Below are 14,720 nucleotides of genomic sequence, written 5' to 3'. Positions count from 1 at the left end.
TAAGGTGAAGAGTTGTGTCCTCATTAAGACTTAAGAGACAAATTTAGAGCGATTCATGTCAGAAGATCCAAAAAATCTTCAACTTGAGCAGTAGGTTTCTTCAGACTATTGATACTAGCATTAGACATTAACTATACTCCCAAGAAACTTACATTAGCTGGGTATGATCTCAGTACCTAAGCTGAAGCAGGAAGATTACCAAAAATTCAAGAGCAGCATGGTCTACATGGTAAGTTTCAGGACAGCCTAGGCTAAAATGAGACCCTGCCTTTAAAAAGAAGAGAAAAAGAGGGCCAGCCAGGAGGTGGTAGCACACATCTTTAATCCCAGCACTCAGGAGGTAGAGGCAGGCGGACCTCTGAGTCTGAGGCCAGGCAGGTCTACAGAGTGAGTTCCAGGACAGGCTCCAAAGCTACAGAAAAACCCTGTCTTAAAAAACAAAACAAAAACCCGGGCTGGGTGAGCAGTTAGAGAGCCAAAGCTTCATTCCCAGCACCCATGTCAGGCAGTTGACAATTGCCTGTGACTTCAACTCCAGGACAATCTGACCCCCTCTCTGGCTTCCATGGACAAGTGTACATGCATAAATAATTTTTTTTAATGTTTAGAAATAAAAAAAAGTACTTGCCTTTAATCCCAACACTGGATAAGTAGAGACAGGCAGATCTTTGTGAGATTGAGGCCAGCCTGATCTAATTGTAAGTTCTAGGACAGCTGAGGCTACATAGTGTGACCCGTCTTCAAAAAATAAAATAAAAATAAGAAACACACAGTTCTTTTTCATGTACAGAATGATAAGATATGTACCCCAGGGGAATGCCCTTGTTCAGCCTGGGTTCAACCTGTAAGATCACAACAGTTTATTTAACAAACCAACCAGAATGGCCTTCCCATCTACCTCTTGATCAGGTGTCTCTCTACCACAACTGACAGGCAGACTACAGGGATTGAGCTGGGGTGTATGGATGGGATGGAGAGGGACGTGGCTTCCTCTGGAGAATCCCAGGAGCTCTGTCTTAGTCACAGATGATGGTGTGGTGCTGATTTACATCTTATCTTCCTCAGGCAAGCCAGGCGTAGGCAGACTGTCTCACCATGGGACATGTGTGGGAGTGGTGCGAGTCCGGAAAGCACACTGCCTCATGAGCAAGCCCAGTTCCTATTCCTGGTCTGGGAGAATCATTTCTAACTCTGAAAGCTGGTTTTTGACTGGCTCTGGTTGCAGGTAGCCCCAGATTGACCCTTCTTTGAATCTTAGTTACTTGTTCCCTTTGCCACCTAAGTAAGGTCCTCATGAAACTGTTGTGAATGAAGTAAGTGGTTCTGATTGAACCACCCTTTGCCCAGTAAGGTACAAAAGGATAGGAGCTGTCAACCAGGTTCAGGAACAGAACTGCCCCTTAAGCTGCAAAGGTATGTGTTTCTTGTAGGAAAAGGTCAGAACGTGCTAGGAGATGTCAGTCCACGTGAGTATTGTGGACAGTGTGCATGAAGAACTTAGACAGCTGGGTTGCATGAGAGCCTTGCTGATGCCAGACCTGAGTTTCTGTTTGTGAAGAACACCAGAGTTACACATTCATCTCAACCTCCCTCTTGTCTCTTAGCAAAAGTACTTTGACTCAGGAGACTACAACATGGCCAAAGCCAAGATGAAGAACAAACAGCTGCCGAGTGCAGGACCAGACAAGAACCTGGTGACCGGTGACCACATCCCCACCCCACAGGACCTGCCCCAGAGAAAGTCCTCGCTCGTCACCAGCAAGCTTGCGGGGTAACCTGGGCCCCTCTCTTCCCCTTCCTCACCCACTGGACCTTTATATACAATAGGCAGGGAATGGGCACCTAGTCAGAGCTCAGCTTGCCATCCAGGGAAGACATTCTGCTGGGGGCTTAGGTTGAGGAGGGGCTCTGAGTTCATTTCTTTGGGTAATTTGAAACTTCTACACCCTCACTGTAGCCCAGTAGAGACCCAAAAGTAGGAAAGAGAAGACTGTATAGCACTGCAGCTATTTCTGTGCTGAGAAATGTGAGGCCTCCTTTGGGAGGAGCAAGTCCTTGGACAGGCTGAGTCTAGAGCGGTGTGGTAGGTTCAGTGTCCCAAGGCTGAGCTGACGTGTTGGAAAGGTAGAGTGAAGGAGACGCTCTCTGTGCTTCTAAGTGTGTTGTCCCTTAGGCTCTGTGCTTCGTGTTCCCATCGTGGGTGTTTAGAGAAACTTCAAAGAGGAGAAGGGATTTGCTTGCCTAAAACCACAGTGCCCACCTAACCTCTGCTGTGTCCCTCCAGCTATTGCCCTGCTTCTCAAGGAATGTAAAGTTTGATGAAAGTTACTCATAAAACATTGGTGTCTTTTCTCTTCCAGCATGTTGCTTTAGAAAGTATTATGGGGTAGTGGGAAGAGTTTAGGAGTCGAAATACCTGGGCTGCAGTTCTGCCCATGCGCAGCAGCACTGGTCTGTGAGCTTGGCTGGGTCATGTGGCCTCTCCGGATTGTGTTCCTCATCTCTAAAGAGAAGGGAACATGTAGGCTAATTCTGACTCTAAAATCCCACACCTGCCGCAACTGCTGCTCATCATAAAACCAAAACTGAGGCAGGCCCATTGCCAGGCCTCAGCTCTGCAAAGCCAGAAATACAGGAGGCAGGAGGGATGCTATGTGGGAAGAGAGAAAGTTTGAGATTTAAGGGCCATCCTTCAGAATCTCATAGGTTTCATAGCCTTCTTGAGAGAGGATGGGGAGAGAGAACAAACCTGAAGAAGCTAGCCTTGGAAGTTTTTTGACTCTACCCGTTTTCCTGGGTCTACAGTTGACCCTAGCTGCTACAAAGCTGCTCTGGCAGCAGATTGGATGGGCCTGAGGAAATAGGCTCAGTCATGTGGCATTCTTGCTTAAGACATAATCAGATGCTAGGTGTATGTAAGGCATGGAGGAGGAAGGGATGAACAGAGTTGGCCCCCAGGAGTTAGTGCTCCTACCAGCTGGAGCAGCTGGTCCTTAGCAGATGATTCACTGGTGGAGGCTGGAGAGAGGGTGTGGGGAGGGGAGGCAGCAGCCTGTCTTGCTGTGTCATCACTAGTTTGGCCTGGATCTTACTGAATACCACCTGCTTGTTATCGAGAGGACCTGAGTGAGAACTGCTAAAAGAGCAGAAGATGCAGTCAGTCTCCCCTTTACAGATTCCAGTGTTTCCGTAGAATGTCTGGCGAGTTTGTTGCTGTGTGTGTCAGGGAAGAGCATGTAAATATGCTGTCCTCCTGACTGGCCGCACTGGTCTCTGACTCTCATTCAGATTGGATAGGAGCAGGTTGGTGAGGAAGGAGTGGAGAGAGCAGGATCCCTGGTCTCCCTGGCCCCTAAACTCCTTGACTCTCATTTGTAATTGTATATAATTTTTGTGTTTTTTGCTCCATTTTCTCATGCTGTCATCCTCAAGCTAAAGTCCATGTGGGGAGGGGACAATGCTGAACATCATTGTATAGTTTCTTCAGTGTCCCAGCCATGTTGTACATAGATATGTCATGTTATTATATATATAAATATATATATAATTTTGTACGTTTTCTTCATCTCCGATCTTCTCGAATTCTGTACCTTTTTCTCTTCTGTCTGAGCTGCCTTCTCTATTGGTCAGTTTTGTGTCTTCAAGGTTGGTGTTCACGGTGAGTCTGGTTTTTAGGAAGGCACAGGAGGAATAGGGAAATCAAGCTAGCTTGTAATCCCAGCTGTTCAGAAGGCTGAGGCATGAGAATTTGGTACTTCAAGGCTAGCCTGAGCTACAGAGTTGAGTTCAGAGCTGGCCTTGAGAATTTAATAAGACCCTGTCTCAAAATAAAAAAGCCAAGAAAGGGCTAGAGAATATAGTTCAGATGCACAGTGCTTTCCTGTCACACAGGAGACCCTAGTTTCAGCCTCCAGTAATATACACAGTAGCTAGTGGGTACACACACGCAGACACCCACTCGTGAGTGCACATGGGGGGGGGATCAAAATCAGACTATCACTCTCACTCTTCCATATTCTGAGGAAGAACGGTCATTGCTGTTTAGTTCCTCTCGACAAGTGTGTGGTCTGCCAGTCACCACCTCACTGCTGTGCTTCCCTCTCCACCGTTGCCAGTGGCTGTGTTGGCATGGCCTCTGAGACAGGCATCCTCCCCCTTGTTTTTCTGGTTTCCATGAGTATGTCAAAAAGACAGAAAGCATTCTGTTTATGGATAGGAAAAGACAGTTCCTTATGATTAATATGCAGGTATATGTCAGGTAGCCTAATGAAGTACTTGGAGAAACTGTGGGGTCGACACTGGGATGGAAATCAAGAGGGTTTCCCCTTTTTACTTGACAGTGTCTTTTTGTTTGTTTGTTTTTTGTTTCTTTTTGTGTTCATCCACAGTGGCCAAGTTGAATGATGCTGCCTGGGGCTCCACCAGATCGTGAGACGCTGCCCTCTTGGGGTCCTGTGCTGGCTCCTGCCCCTCCCTGCTTTTGCAGCCAGGGGTCAGGAGGTGGCCCAGGTGCAGGCTAAAGAGGCAGAGACCCCTGCCCACTGGTGTCCCAGCACATGGAGCCACTGGGCTGAGCACCAAGACCTTGAACTTTTTTTTGTTTGTTTGTTTTACCTTTTTTTTCCAAATAACTGTTGAGAGAAATTTCATTGAAATCTCAAGGGTGGGGTTGAGGGGGTGGAGTGAAAGATGTGGGGGAAATGTCTCGGGTTTGTAGCTGGTAAAAAAAGACAATTTCCTATCATTCTCCTTAGCCACAGGTTTGGGATGGAGGTAAGGTGAAGAGATTTTCACAGACCAATGACAAGGGCTTGAGTTCAACTCTGAAGAGAGATGGCAGTATTTGAATGTGGCTAGTGACCTGGAGTCAGGAAAAAGGAGTTGTGCTCATCACAGTAGACGCAATTTCTCTGGTTCTGCAGAGCAAGCTGAGGTTTCAGTGTGAATTGTTCCTTTAAGAAAAGTGCTGTCCTTGAAATAGGTTTGCTATGGGGAGAAGGGCAGTGAGTGGGGAGCCCCACAGAACCCTGGGGAATTTTTTCAGTATTTAAAATAAAATAAGAACAACAACAACAAAAAAAAAAAAAACACCCATGGAAAAAACCAAACCCAGAAATACTCTGAAGCAGTTGGTGTGTTTTATTGGGGTTCGGGGGGTGAAGATGTGATTGAGGGGGGAGATGGGTGTGGTCCCTGAGTTTGCAAGAACACAGGGCTCTCTCGGAGTAGACAGTCTGCGCTCCTGATTGTCACTTGGGAGAGGGAGCCAGAATGTTGGTGCACAGACCAGGCCTTTGCTAGCCACTGACCATCTCTGTAGCTAATACAGAAGTTGCAGCACCCTATAAAATGAGAGGTTCGGGGTACGTGATTAAATGGTGTATTACCCAAAGCTGAGTCCAGACTCAGCAGAAATGGGGCCCCATTCTTCTTTTCCCCTTCAGTTTCTATTCCAGAGTTCTGTGTCTGTGGAAGAAATGCAAGTTCTTAGTAATAAGCAAAAGAAGCTGGCCTTTCTGTCCTGGCCAGCAGAAGGCAAGTGACCCATCCCCACATGATGTCCTAGCCTGCCCTCCTCAATTCCTGCCACTGAAAGCCACTAAAGGGAAGTGCAGGAGACAGCTGAGTGAAATCACCAGTTTTCTGGGCTGGGAATGGGTCCACTAGGAAAGAGACCTTGCTCTCAGTATCCATGACATTGTTTTTCTTAGTTGAGCTTTCCAGGTAAATTTGTAACTGCTTGAGATGCTCTGGCTTTCTCTTCTGACTCAGCCAGGGGATTGGGAGGCATCCTAAAAGTTTGCGCTGCTGAACAGTGAGCCCGGTTGAATGAAAGAGCATTAAAAAGAAGTGTGCTGAGCTGGTGCACTGGCGCACGCCTGGATCCCAGCCCTTGGGAGACAGGCAGGGGGATCAGGAGTCCCAAGGTCATCATCAGCTGCATAAACATAAAGCCCTATTTTGAAAAAAAAAAAAAAAAAAAAAAAAAAAAAAAAAAAAAAAAAACCAAAAAAACAAAGTTGAGCAGTGCAAGTACATGCATTTGACTGCTAAGCCACACATGGATCTTCATCATGCTCTCCCAGATGTTCATTCCCTCTTTCGATCGATCGATCGATCGGGTTTGCAAGAGGCCAACTGGTCAACCTCCACCTGGACTTGGTGGTGCTTACTTGTAAACCTAGTACTCCAGAAGTAGATGCAAAGAGTCGCATGTCAAGGACATGTGAGAGGACTCTGTCTCAAAGCAAAAACCAGTTGGTTAAGGGCACTTGCAGCCAAGCCTGAGTTTGATTCCTGGAACCCACAACAGGGATGAGAACCTATTCTAGCACCCAATAGAGGGCACTGTCACATGCAGGATGACGTGTACACCCAACAACAAAAACACATGCAAAAAAAGTTTATTGTGTACCTGAAACAATTAAAAAAAAATTCAGTACTTTGACAGGAATAAACTGAAAGCTGTGTATTCCTGGTGTAAGCAATGGTGCTATTGCATGGAGACCATGACATCTCTTAGTTCCAAGCCTTTTCCCAATGTCCACCAAATGTGTGTGTCTGAGGCGTGGGAAAGCAGTGTCAGAGCATCCAGACAGTGCAGGTTCATTTCCATACAAGTGAGGAAGTTGAGGTATGGAAATAAGTTGCTTGGAAAGCAGCAGGCCAAGGAAGAGCTGGTGTTTTTTAGTATCTAACTGTGGTGGTATAACCTCCCTGCTGTCCAGGAGTCCCTGGACCTTAGTTACAAGCATTGTAATGCAAGCATTACAAGCATCTCTGGGTACTAAGAAATGGTTTTGGATACTTACATATCAGTTTTAAAATTTGCTATTTGGAGCAGGGCAATGATAGCACGCACCTTTAATCCCAGCACTCCCGGAGACAGAGGCAGGCAGATCGATCTGAGTTCAAAGCCAGACTGGTCGACATAGTGCGTTCCAGAACTGTTGGGGCTACACAGTGAAAACCTGACTACAAAAAAAAAAAAAAAAAAAAAAAAAACAAACAAAATTGCTCTGTAGGTAATGCACTTGCTGCACAAGCCTAACAACCTGGTGAACTCCCAGAACTCACAGAAAGGTGGGGGCAGAGACCTGACTCCTCAGAGTACAAGCACATACATGTAATAAAATTGTTTTAAAATAGGGCTGGACTTTGGCATGGTGGTGGCACACACCTTTAATCTCGGCCCTTTGGAAACAGAGACAGATGGATCTCTTACGAGTTTGAGACCAGCCAAGGGATACATAGTGACTCCTGTCTCTAAATAAATGAATGAAAAATAGAGTCTGAAGTGGTTGTGTGGGCTTTTAACCCTTCCCTGGGGAGGTAGAGGCAGGTAGACCTCTGAGTTCAAGGTCAGCCTGTTCCACATAGTTCCAAGACTGCCAGTGAGACTCTATCACAAATATCTTAATTATTACCATCTATTCTTTATTCATGCAAGGACTCAAGCAAACAAAGTAAACAAATTCTGTAACCAACATTTTTCTCAAATACTTTCCTTATGTAACCTGGGCTGGCCCCAAACTTGGCTCCTGCCTCTTCCTGTGTGCTGAGGTTGAAAGCAGACTGCCACACCTGCACTTGGCTCTGCTGATTCAGCCAGTTTTCTGAAGTTTTTATCACACAAGAATTGGGTGAAGGTTGTGATGATTGTGACAACAGACCTGTCTGTCACCTGAACCTTTGTATGTGCAGTGGCAGGAATCAAGTCACTAATCCACCAGTATTGACTTTAGTGTTCCTACACATAGAAAAAATAGATGCCTAACAAGGTGGCACACACCTGTAACCCTAGTAGTCAAGAGACTGAGGCAAGAGGATTGCCACAAGTTCAAGGCTAGCCTGGGCTACATAGGCCACCACCACCCAAAAAAAGTAATGGTACACACAAAATCTTAGTACTGAGGAGGTAGATCTAGAAAATGAGAAATTAAAGGCCAGCCACATGCCAGTTCTCAAAGGCACAGGTAAGGATGGTCTATGTAGCTAGTTCTAGGCCAGCCAGGACTGCATAGCAAACTGCACCTGCTCATGCAGCTCTTATGACTGCCCTGGAGGAAACCAGAAGGTGGAGGAGAGGTCTCTACAATAAGATGCTGCCATGCTTATGATCCAACAACGGGACGGAAAACTCGAGAAGGCAGCATAAGCTCACCGGGGTCCCTGTGCATAAGGCCAGGCAGGGGACTAGGCAGTTCAGCCCCCAGGAGAGAACATCCAGCTGAACATGCGTGCTGGCATACAAGCTTGAGCCTTGAAAGGGAGGGAGGGTTTCATCGGTCCAGCTCAGTGGCCATTTACTAAGTGTTGAGAATATGCCAGGTACCATGCTAAAACATAAGGTGGATGATCCATGCCACTGCTCTCAATGAGATGACGCTGATAGGGAAATTGCAAGGGAATAAATGCCATGGTAGCATCACATTCTAGCAGTCATGGTCCATCTATGTGGGGATAGAAAACAAAAAAAATTCCTGAAGCAGGCTTTCTTGGACCACCAGCTCCCAAATTGTTACATGGAGACTTAACTATTATGAATGTTCAGCCTTGGCTTAGACTTGTTTCTAGCTCTCTCTCTCTCTCTCTCTCTCTCTCTCAACTTAAATTAACCCATTTCTATTAATCTGTGTGCCTCAAGGCACATTTACCTCATCTGAGTATTGTCCATCCTGCTTTCCTTTCCTGCTTCCTAGCTGGCTGCTCCCCATCTCTAGCTGGCTGGCTGGCTCCCCTTTGCTCTCTGCCCTCCAGCCTTGCCTACTCCTCTTCTGCCTAGCTATTGGCCATTCAGTTTTTTATTAGACCAATCAGGTGTTTTAGGAAGGCAAGGTAAAACAGCAACACATAGTTAAACAAATCCAGCATAAACAATTGAAACACATCTTTACATTGTTAAATATATATATATATATATATATATATATATATATATATATCCTGTTACACAACAGTTTCCCAAATAGTTTGAGCAGTGTTGTCAAGCGCCGTGCTAAACAGATAAATAGGATCAACTTATTCAATCCTCAGCTCTGTAATGTAGGTTCTTCTGTTTTGCCTTGTTTGGGAACATCTCCTGCCCTGGTCTGTAATTCCAGTTCCAGGGGATCCTACACCGTTTTCTGGCTTCTATAGGGATCAGGCACACATACAATTCACATACATATGTACAGGCAAAACACTATAGACAAAGAGGAATGGGGGATACAGGCATGGTGGTGCATACTTGCAATTCTAGTGCTTGGGAGGCTGAGGCAGGAGGATTGAAAGTTCCAGGCTAGCTACGATGTATTAAGACTCTCCAAATGAACTGTGTGTGGTGGCAAATGTTTGTATCCTAGCACACAGTCACAGAGGCAGGAGGATCACCACAAGTTTGAGATCGGCCTGGTCTACATAGATGTATAAAGGGAAAAGGGGAAACTGGTCATGTGTGAGCTCCTGGCACATGGGTCTGAGAGTAGAGGTAGAACGCACTGAGGTAACAGCAGAGGGAGCAAAGACTTCGTGACGAACTTCTGACAGAGAACAGCTTCAGGAGACCAGGATGAGGAAGACACTGGCAGAGGCGCAACCCTGGAAGGGTGCAATGGCAGGGACAGAACCAAGCAACTCTGCAGACTCTGGGCCAGACCGGGCTATAAAGGAGCTGTCGGCTCCCAGAGGGTGATATGTGTGGCAGGTATAGGAGCCACCAAGGGGATTTCAAGCAGGGGGCTGCTCCTGTCTGTTTTAGATGGGTTTATGCCAAATTGTGGAACAGGAATTTATTTTTTGTTCATTTCATCAAGATGCACTCACCTGTGTGTGTGTGTGTGTGTGTGTGTGTGTGTGTGTGTGTGTGCAAGTGGAGGGCAGAGGTCAGTTGCAATTGGATCCGCCCCCATAATAATAATAACAATAACAATATTATAACAATAATAAGTTTTTATTATTGTTATTACATTTTATTTATTTAGTGGGGGTTGGTGGGAGGAGGCAAGTGCCACTCTACACTACCAGAGGTCAGGGATAGGCTGTGGGAGTTGGTTCCCTTTCTGCTTAGCTGGTCTGGAATTTGTTAGGTAGAACAGGTTGGCCTTGAACTTTCCAGAACCTCTGCCTCCCAACTGCTGAGATTAATAGGCATGTGCCATTGTGCCTGGCTAAAGAATGGATTTAATGGCAGCATGACGGCTTAGTTTTAACCCTGGTTTTGATATTTTGATTTGGGGGCAGAGGTGATGTGTGACTGCAGGTGTGCATGTGTGTGGAGGGGGTGCATAGGACAACCTCAGGCATCATCTCTGTCACTCAGGCACATGCCACCACACCCAGCATTTACATGGGTGCTGGGAATCCAACTCTGGTCCCCATGCTTGAGTAGCAAACACTTTATGCACCATGTGCCTAGCTGGATTTTTTTAACTTTTTTTTTTTTAAAGATTTTATTTATTGCCGGGCGTTGGTGGCACGCCTTTAATCCCAGCACTAGGGAGGCAGAGGCAGGTGGATCTCTGTGAGTTCGAGACCAACTCTGGTCTACAAGAGCTAGTTCCAGGACAGCCTCCAAAGCTGCAGAGAAACCCTGTCTCGGAAAAAAAAAAAAAAAAAAAAAAAAAAAAAAAAAAAAAAAAAGATTTTATTTATTTATTATGTATACAGTCTTCTGCCTGATGCCAGCAGAGGGCACCAGATCTCATTCAAGGTGGTTGTGAGCCACCATGTGGTTGCCGGGAATTGAACTCAGGACCTCTGGAAGAGCAGTCAGTGCTCTTAACGGCTGAGCCATCTCTCCAGCCCCCTAGCTGGATTTTTTAAATTTAATAACATATTTATTTTTATGTGCATGAGTGTTTTACCTGCACGTATATACATGCACCACCTTTTTGCCAGATGACTGGGAGGGGGTCAGAAAAGGGCATTAGAGTTCCTGAAACTGAAGTTACAGCTCATTATGAGCCAGCCACCTAGTGGGTGCTGGGAATGAAGCCTGATTTTGTTTACATTTTATTTATTTGTGTGTGGAGTGTGTGTGTATATAAGTACCACAGCATGTGTATGGAGGTCAGAGAACAACATTTGGGAGTTGGTTTCCCCTCTACCTTGTGAACACCAGGGATCAAGCTTAGGTAGTAAGGCTCATCCACCAGCCCAATCTTTTAGTTTTTGTTGTTTTGTTTTATGCTACTCTAGGCAAGTTTCTTAAACTGCCTCACTTATGTGTAGTGATGTGCGTATCTACCATACGGAGTGCAAAGCACGTGAGACCCTTCAAAGGCCACAGCAGTGTACAAATATGGCTCGGTCCTCAAGGGGTTCCCTGTCTATGGGAAATAAATAGACAGAGCTAAGCTGGGGATATAGCTCAGTGGTAAAGCACTATTCTAGCATACACGGAGTCCTAGGTTCAATCTCCAGTACCGTATACACATAGGTAGGTAAGTAAGTGGGTAGGAAGGTAGAATAAATGCAGGGATTCTGGACTGGAGAGATGCGCAGTGGTTAAGAACCCTTGTTCTGCAAGCATGAGAACCTGAGTTCAAATCCCCAGGCAAGGCTGTGCTTCAGCATTGGAGGGCTGAAATTGGCAGTCCGCAGGAACTCACTGGCCAGCCAGCTGAGCAGAAATACAACCCACTGTTTCAGTGAGAGACCCCATGTTGGCCCAATAAGGCAGAGAATGAAAGAAGAAGACACCCAGCACCCTGCTCTTGCCTCCACATTCGCGTGCACCATGTACACATGAATAAAAAAAGAACACAGAGCTTCCATGCTAAATTTGAAATAAAACAGCTTGCTCTGAGCACATGTAGAGGCAGGCGCCCTCTCAATCTGAGAAAGGCAGAAAAATGGTTTTTAAAAAGCAGGTCTTTAAGCACTTCGGGCCAAGTGCTGAGCTTCCAGGCTCAAACTATATACAGGATAGGAACTTAAAAGTTGAAGAACTGAGGCAATGAAGATTTGGCCTGCCTATGACTGTATGTCATGAGCCAAGAGGACTAGTAGTGCTGAGTGGGAGGGGAGACTAGACCAGCAGAGCTTCTTGGAAGAGAGCATTGGAGCCACTTGAAGAATGAACAGGAGATGAGGTGAGGAGAAGGTATTCATGGAGGTTGCAGTCAAAGTGTCACACTTTGAGGGATCTCTGTACGTGTCAGCACACATTAGGTGAGGTAAGATTAGTCATGGGGGGGTCACAGGATGGAGGGGTACACAAAAATGTGACTGCACGCTCACCAAGAGCTCACTGGCTGGCCTTGGCTGGTCCTGGCTGGCTCTGAGCTCCTAAGTCTTCTTCCTGTCTCTGCTTCCTGGTCCTGAGCTTACAGGTGTTCACCTCCACTTCTGGATCAGGAACATCCTCTCACACAAGGCCTATTGTAGCTGGTGATGTCACTCAGTGAGTGAGTGCTTCTCAGCACAGGCCCTGAGTCTGATCTCACAAGTTCCAGTTCCCCCTTGGCTACACAGGGGGTTCAAGTTCAAGAACGGCTTAGACTACATGAGATCTGTCTTAAAAATGGTTTTCTAAGATGAGATGTAATGGTGGGGTAGAATTTTTATGTAGACATTAGACTGGGAAAGTCATCAAGGAGGGACAATGTAAAATGATTCAGAGATACTACCTTCTGCAAACTAAAAATAATTCATACAAGGGTGAGGCTAGAGATGGGAAGAAGGAAGCAAGAGATGGATCATAAATGGCCCTTTGAACTTTACCCTAGAAGCACTAAGAAGCTATCTGAAGATTTTGAGCCAGATGTGGCACACGGGCATGGAGGCCGAAACCAGAGCATCAGCTTCGCAGGGCTGGAGAGAGGCTCAGGGTAATGGCCCTGGCTGTTCTTGCAGAGGACCTGAGTTTGGTTCCAGGAAACTTACAACTGCCTGTCACTCTAGTCCCAGAGATGTGACTTCCCTGACCTCCTGAGGGCACATACACACATGCACACCTACATAGAATAAAAGATCTTTTAAATAAAGAAAACTTAAAAGTTGTCTTAAAGAAGCCAGCCTGGCCGGGCGGTAGTGTTGCACACCTTTACCCCAGCACTTGGGAGGCAGAGGCAGGTGGATCACTATGAGTTCAAAGCCAGCCTGGGCTACATAATGAAACTGTTGAAAATACAGCTTACCTGGTAGAGTGTGTGTCTAGAGTACACAAGCTCTAGACTCAGTCTCCAATACCATATAAAGCTCTGTGTGATGGTACATGACTATAATCCCAGCATTTGGGAGGCAGAAACAGAGGATCAGAAGTTCAGGGCAGGCCTGGGACACATGAGACACTGTCTCAAAAAAAGAAGAAAAAATTGGAGGACCTAGGCATGGCGGTTCATATGTGTTCACATGTGGAATCCCAGTACTTTCAAAGGTGAGATAGAATGATAGAGTTAAGAGTTAGCCTGGGCTGCATAGCAAGGGAGTTAGGGATTTAGCTCAACAACAAGCACTTGGGTAATATGTACCAGCCCCTGGGTTTGATTCCGTGTGCCCTGGAGCTCGCTCTGTAAACCCTGCTAGGCTCAAACTCATGGAGATCCACCTGCCTGACTCCCAAATGCTAGAATTAAATGTGTGCACCAGCACACCTGGCTCAGATTTCTATTTCTTTTTTTTATTTGGTTTTTCAAGCCTGGGTTTCTCTGTGTAGCCATGGCTGTCCTGGAACTTGCTCTGTAGACCAGGCTGGCCTTGAACTCAAAGAGATCCACCTGCCTCTGCCTCCCAAGTGTGGGATCAAGGGTGTGTGCCTTCAAAGATTTATTTATTTATTTATTGTGTATACAGTATTCTGCCTGTATGTACATCTGCAGGCCAGAAAAGGGCACCAGATCTCATTACAGATGGTTGTGAGCCACCATGTGGGTGCTGGGAATTGAACGCAGGACCTTTGGAAAAGCTGTCAGTGTCCTTAACCACTGAGCCTGGCTCTGTAACCCACCACCACTTATTTTTATATATTCTTATATTTGTATGTATTTTATAAAAATATATTTTTAGCCAGGTAGTGGTAGTGCATGCCTTTAGTCCCAGCCCTTGGGAGGCAGAGGCAGGAGGATCTCTGTGAGTTCAAGAGCAGCCTGGTCTTATTATAAGAGCTAGTTCCAGCATAGTCTCCAAAGCCACAGGGAAACCTGCCTGGAACACCCCCCCCCCAAAAAAAATATATATTCCTACTCAGAACTTTGGAAAATGTAAAAATAGTGATAGTTTCTTTAAAAGGTAAACATCCAGGCCAGTGTGGTGGTATACACCTATTATCCCAGTACTCAGGAGACTGAGGAAGGCGCATTGCTGCAAGTTTGAGGCCACTCTGATCTACAGTTAGTTCTAGGCCAACCTGGGCTCCAGAAAATCCTTTCTGTACATATGTACATAGTACATACACTTTGAATTTACCATGCAATGTAGTTTGCTTGTTTGTTTTATTTTAATTGTTAATTATATGGGGGAGTGGTTAGTATATGCATGTGAATGCAAGCTGCCTGGAGCTGGGGCACAGGCAGGGGAGGAGTCAGACCCGCCTGGAGCTGGGGTCACTGGCAGTTGTGAGCCTTCCCATGTGGGTCCTGAGAATAAACTTGTCTTCTACAAGAACAGTGTGTACTCCACTGAACTGTGTCTCCAGCTCCTCTCTGGCTGTTTTGGGGTTGGTCTCTTATGTACCACAAGCAGGCCATGAATAGTAGTGATCTCCTGACTCTGCCTTCCAAGGGTTATCAGCCTTC

At 46.0% G+C, this 14,720-nt stretch overlaps 1 protein-coding gene across 3 annotated transcripts in view; it reads left to right on the top strand.

The window, feature by feature from the left end:
- The window catches only part of Ensa (endosulfine alpha), a 37,723-nt gene that overhangs the window by 2,946 nt on the left and 20,057 nt on the right, over window positions 1-14,720 (top strand). Inside the window, exons 3-4 of one of the 3 annotated variants that reach the window (XM_027393637.2) lie at window positions 1,605-1,771; window positions 12,714-12,913. In XM_027393637.2, coding sequence (XP_027249438.1) covers window positions 1,605-1,771; window positions 12,714-12,819 — 273 coding nt within the window. In that variant the 3' untranslated portion in view covers window positions 12,820-12,913. Of the gene's footprint in view, window positions 1-1,604; window positions 1,772-4,388; window positions 5,117-12,713; window positions 12,914-14,720 lie in introns of those variants that run through there. The other 2 variants (XM_027393638.2, XR_004771817.1) reach the window with 2 other exon arrangements.

Source organism: Cricetulus griseus, assembly GCF_003668045.3.
Source record: "Cricetulus griseus strain 17A/GY chromosome 1 unlocalized genomic scaffold, alternate assembly CriGri-PICRH-1.0 chr1_0, whole genome shotgun sequence".
Taxonomy (NCBI): Eukaryota; Metazoa; Chordata; class Mammalia; order Rodentia; family Cricetidae; genus Cricetulus; species Cricetulus griseus.
Note: the sequence above shows the minus strand (reverse complement) of the source record. Positions and strands in the feature narration are given on the sequence as shown.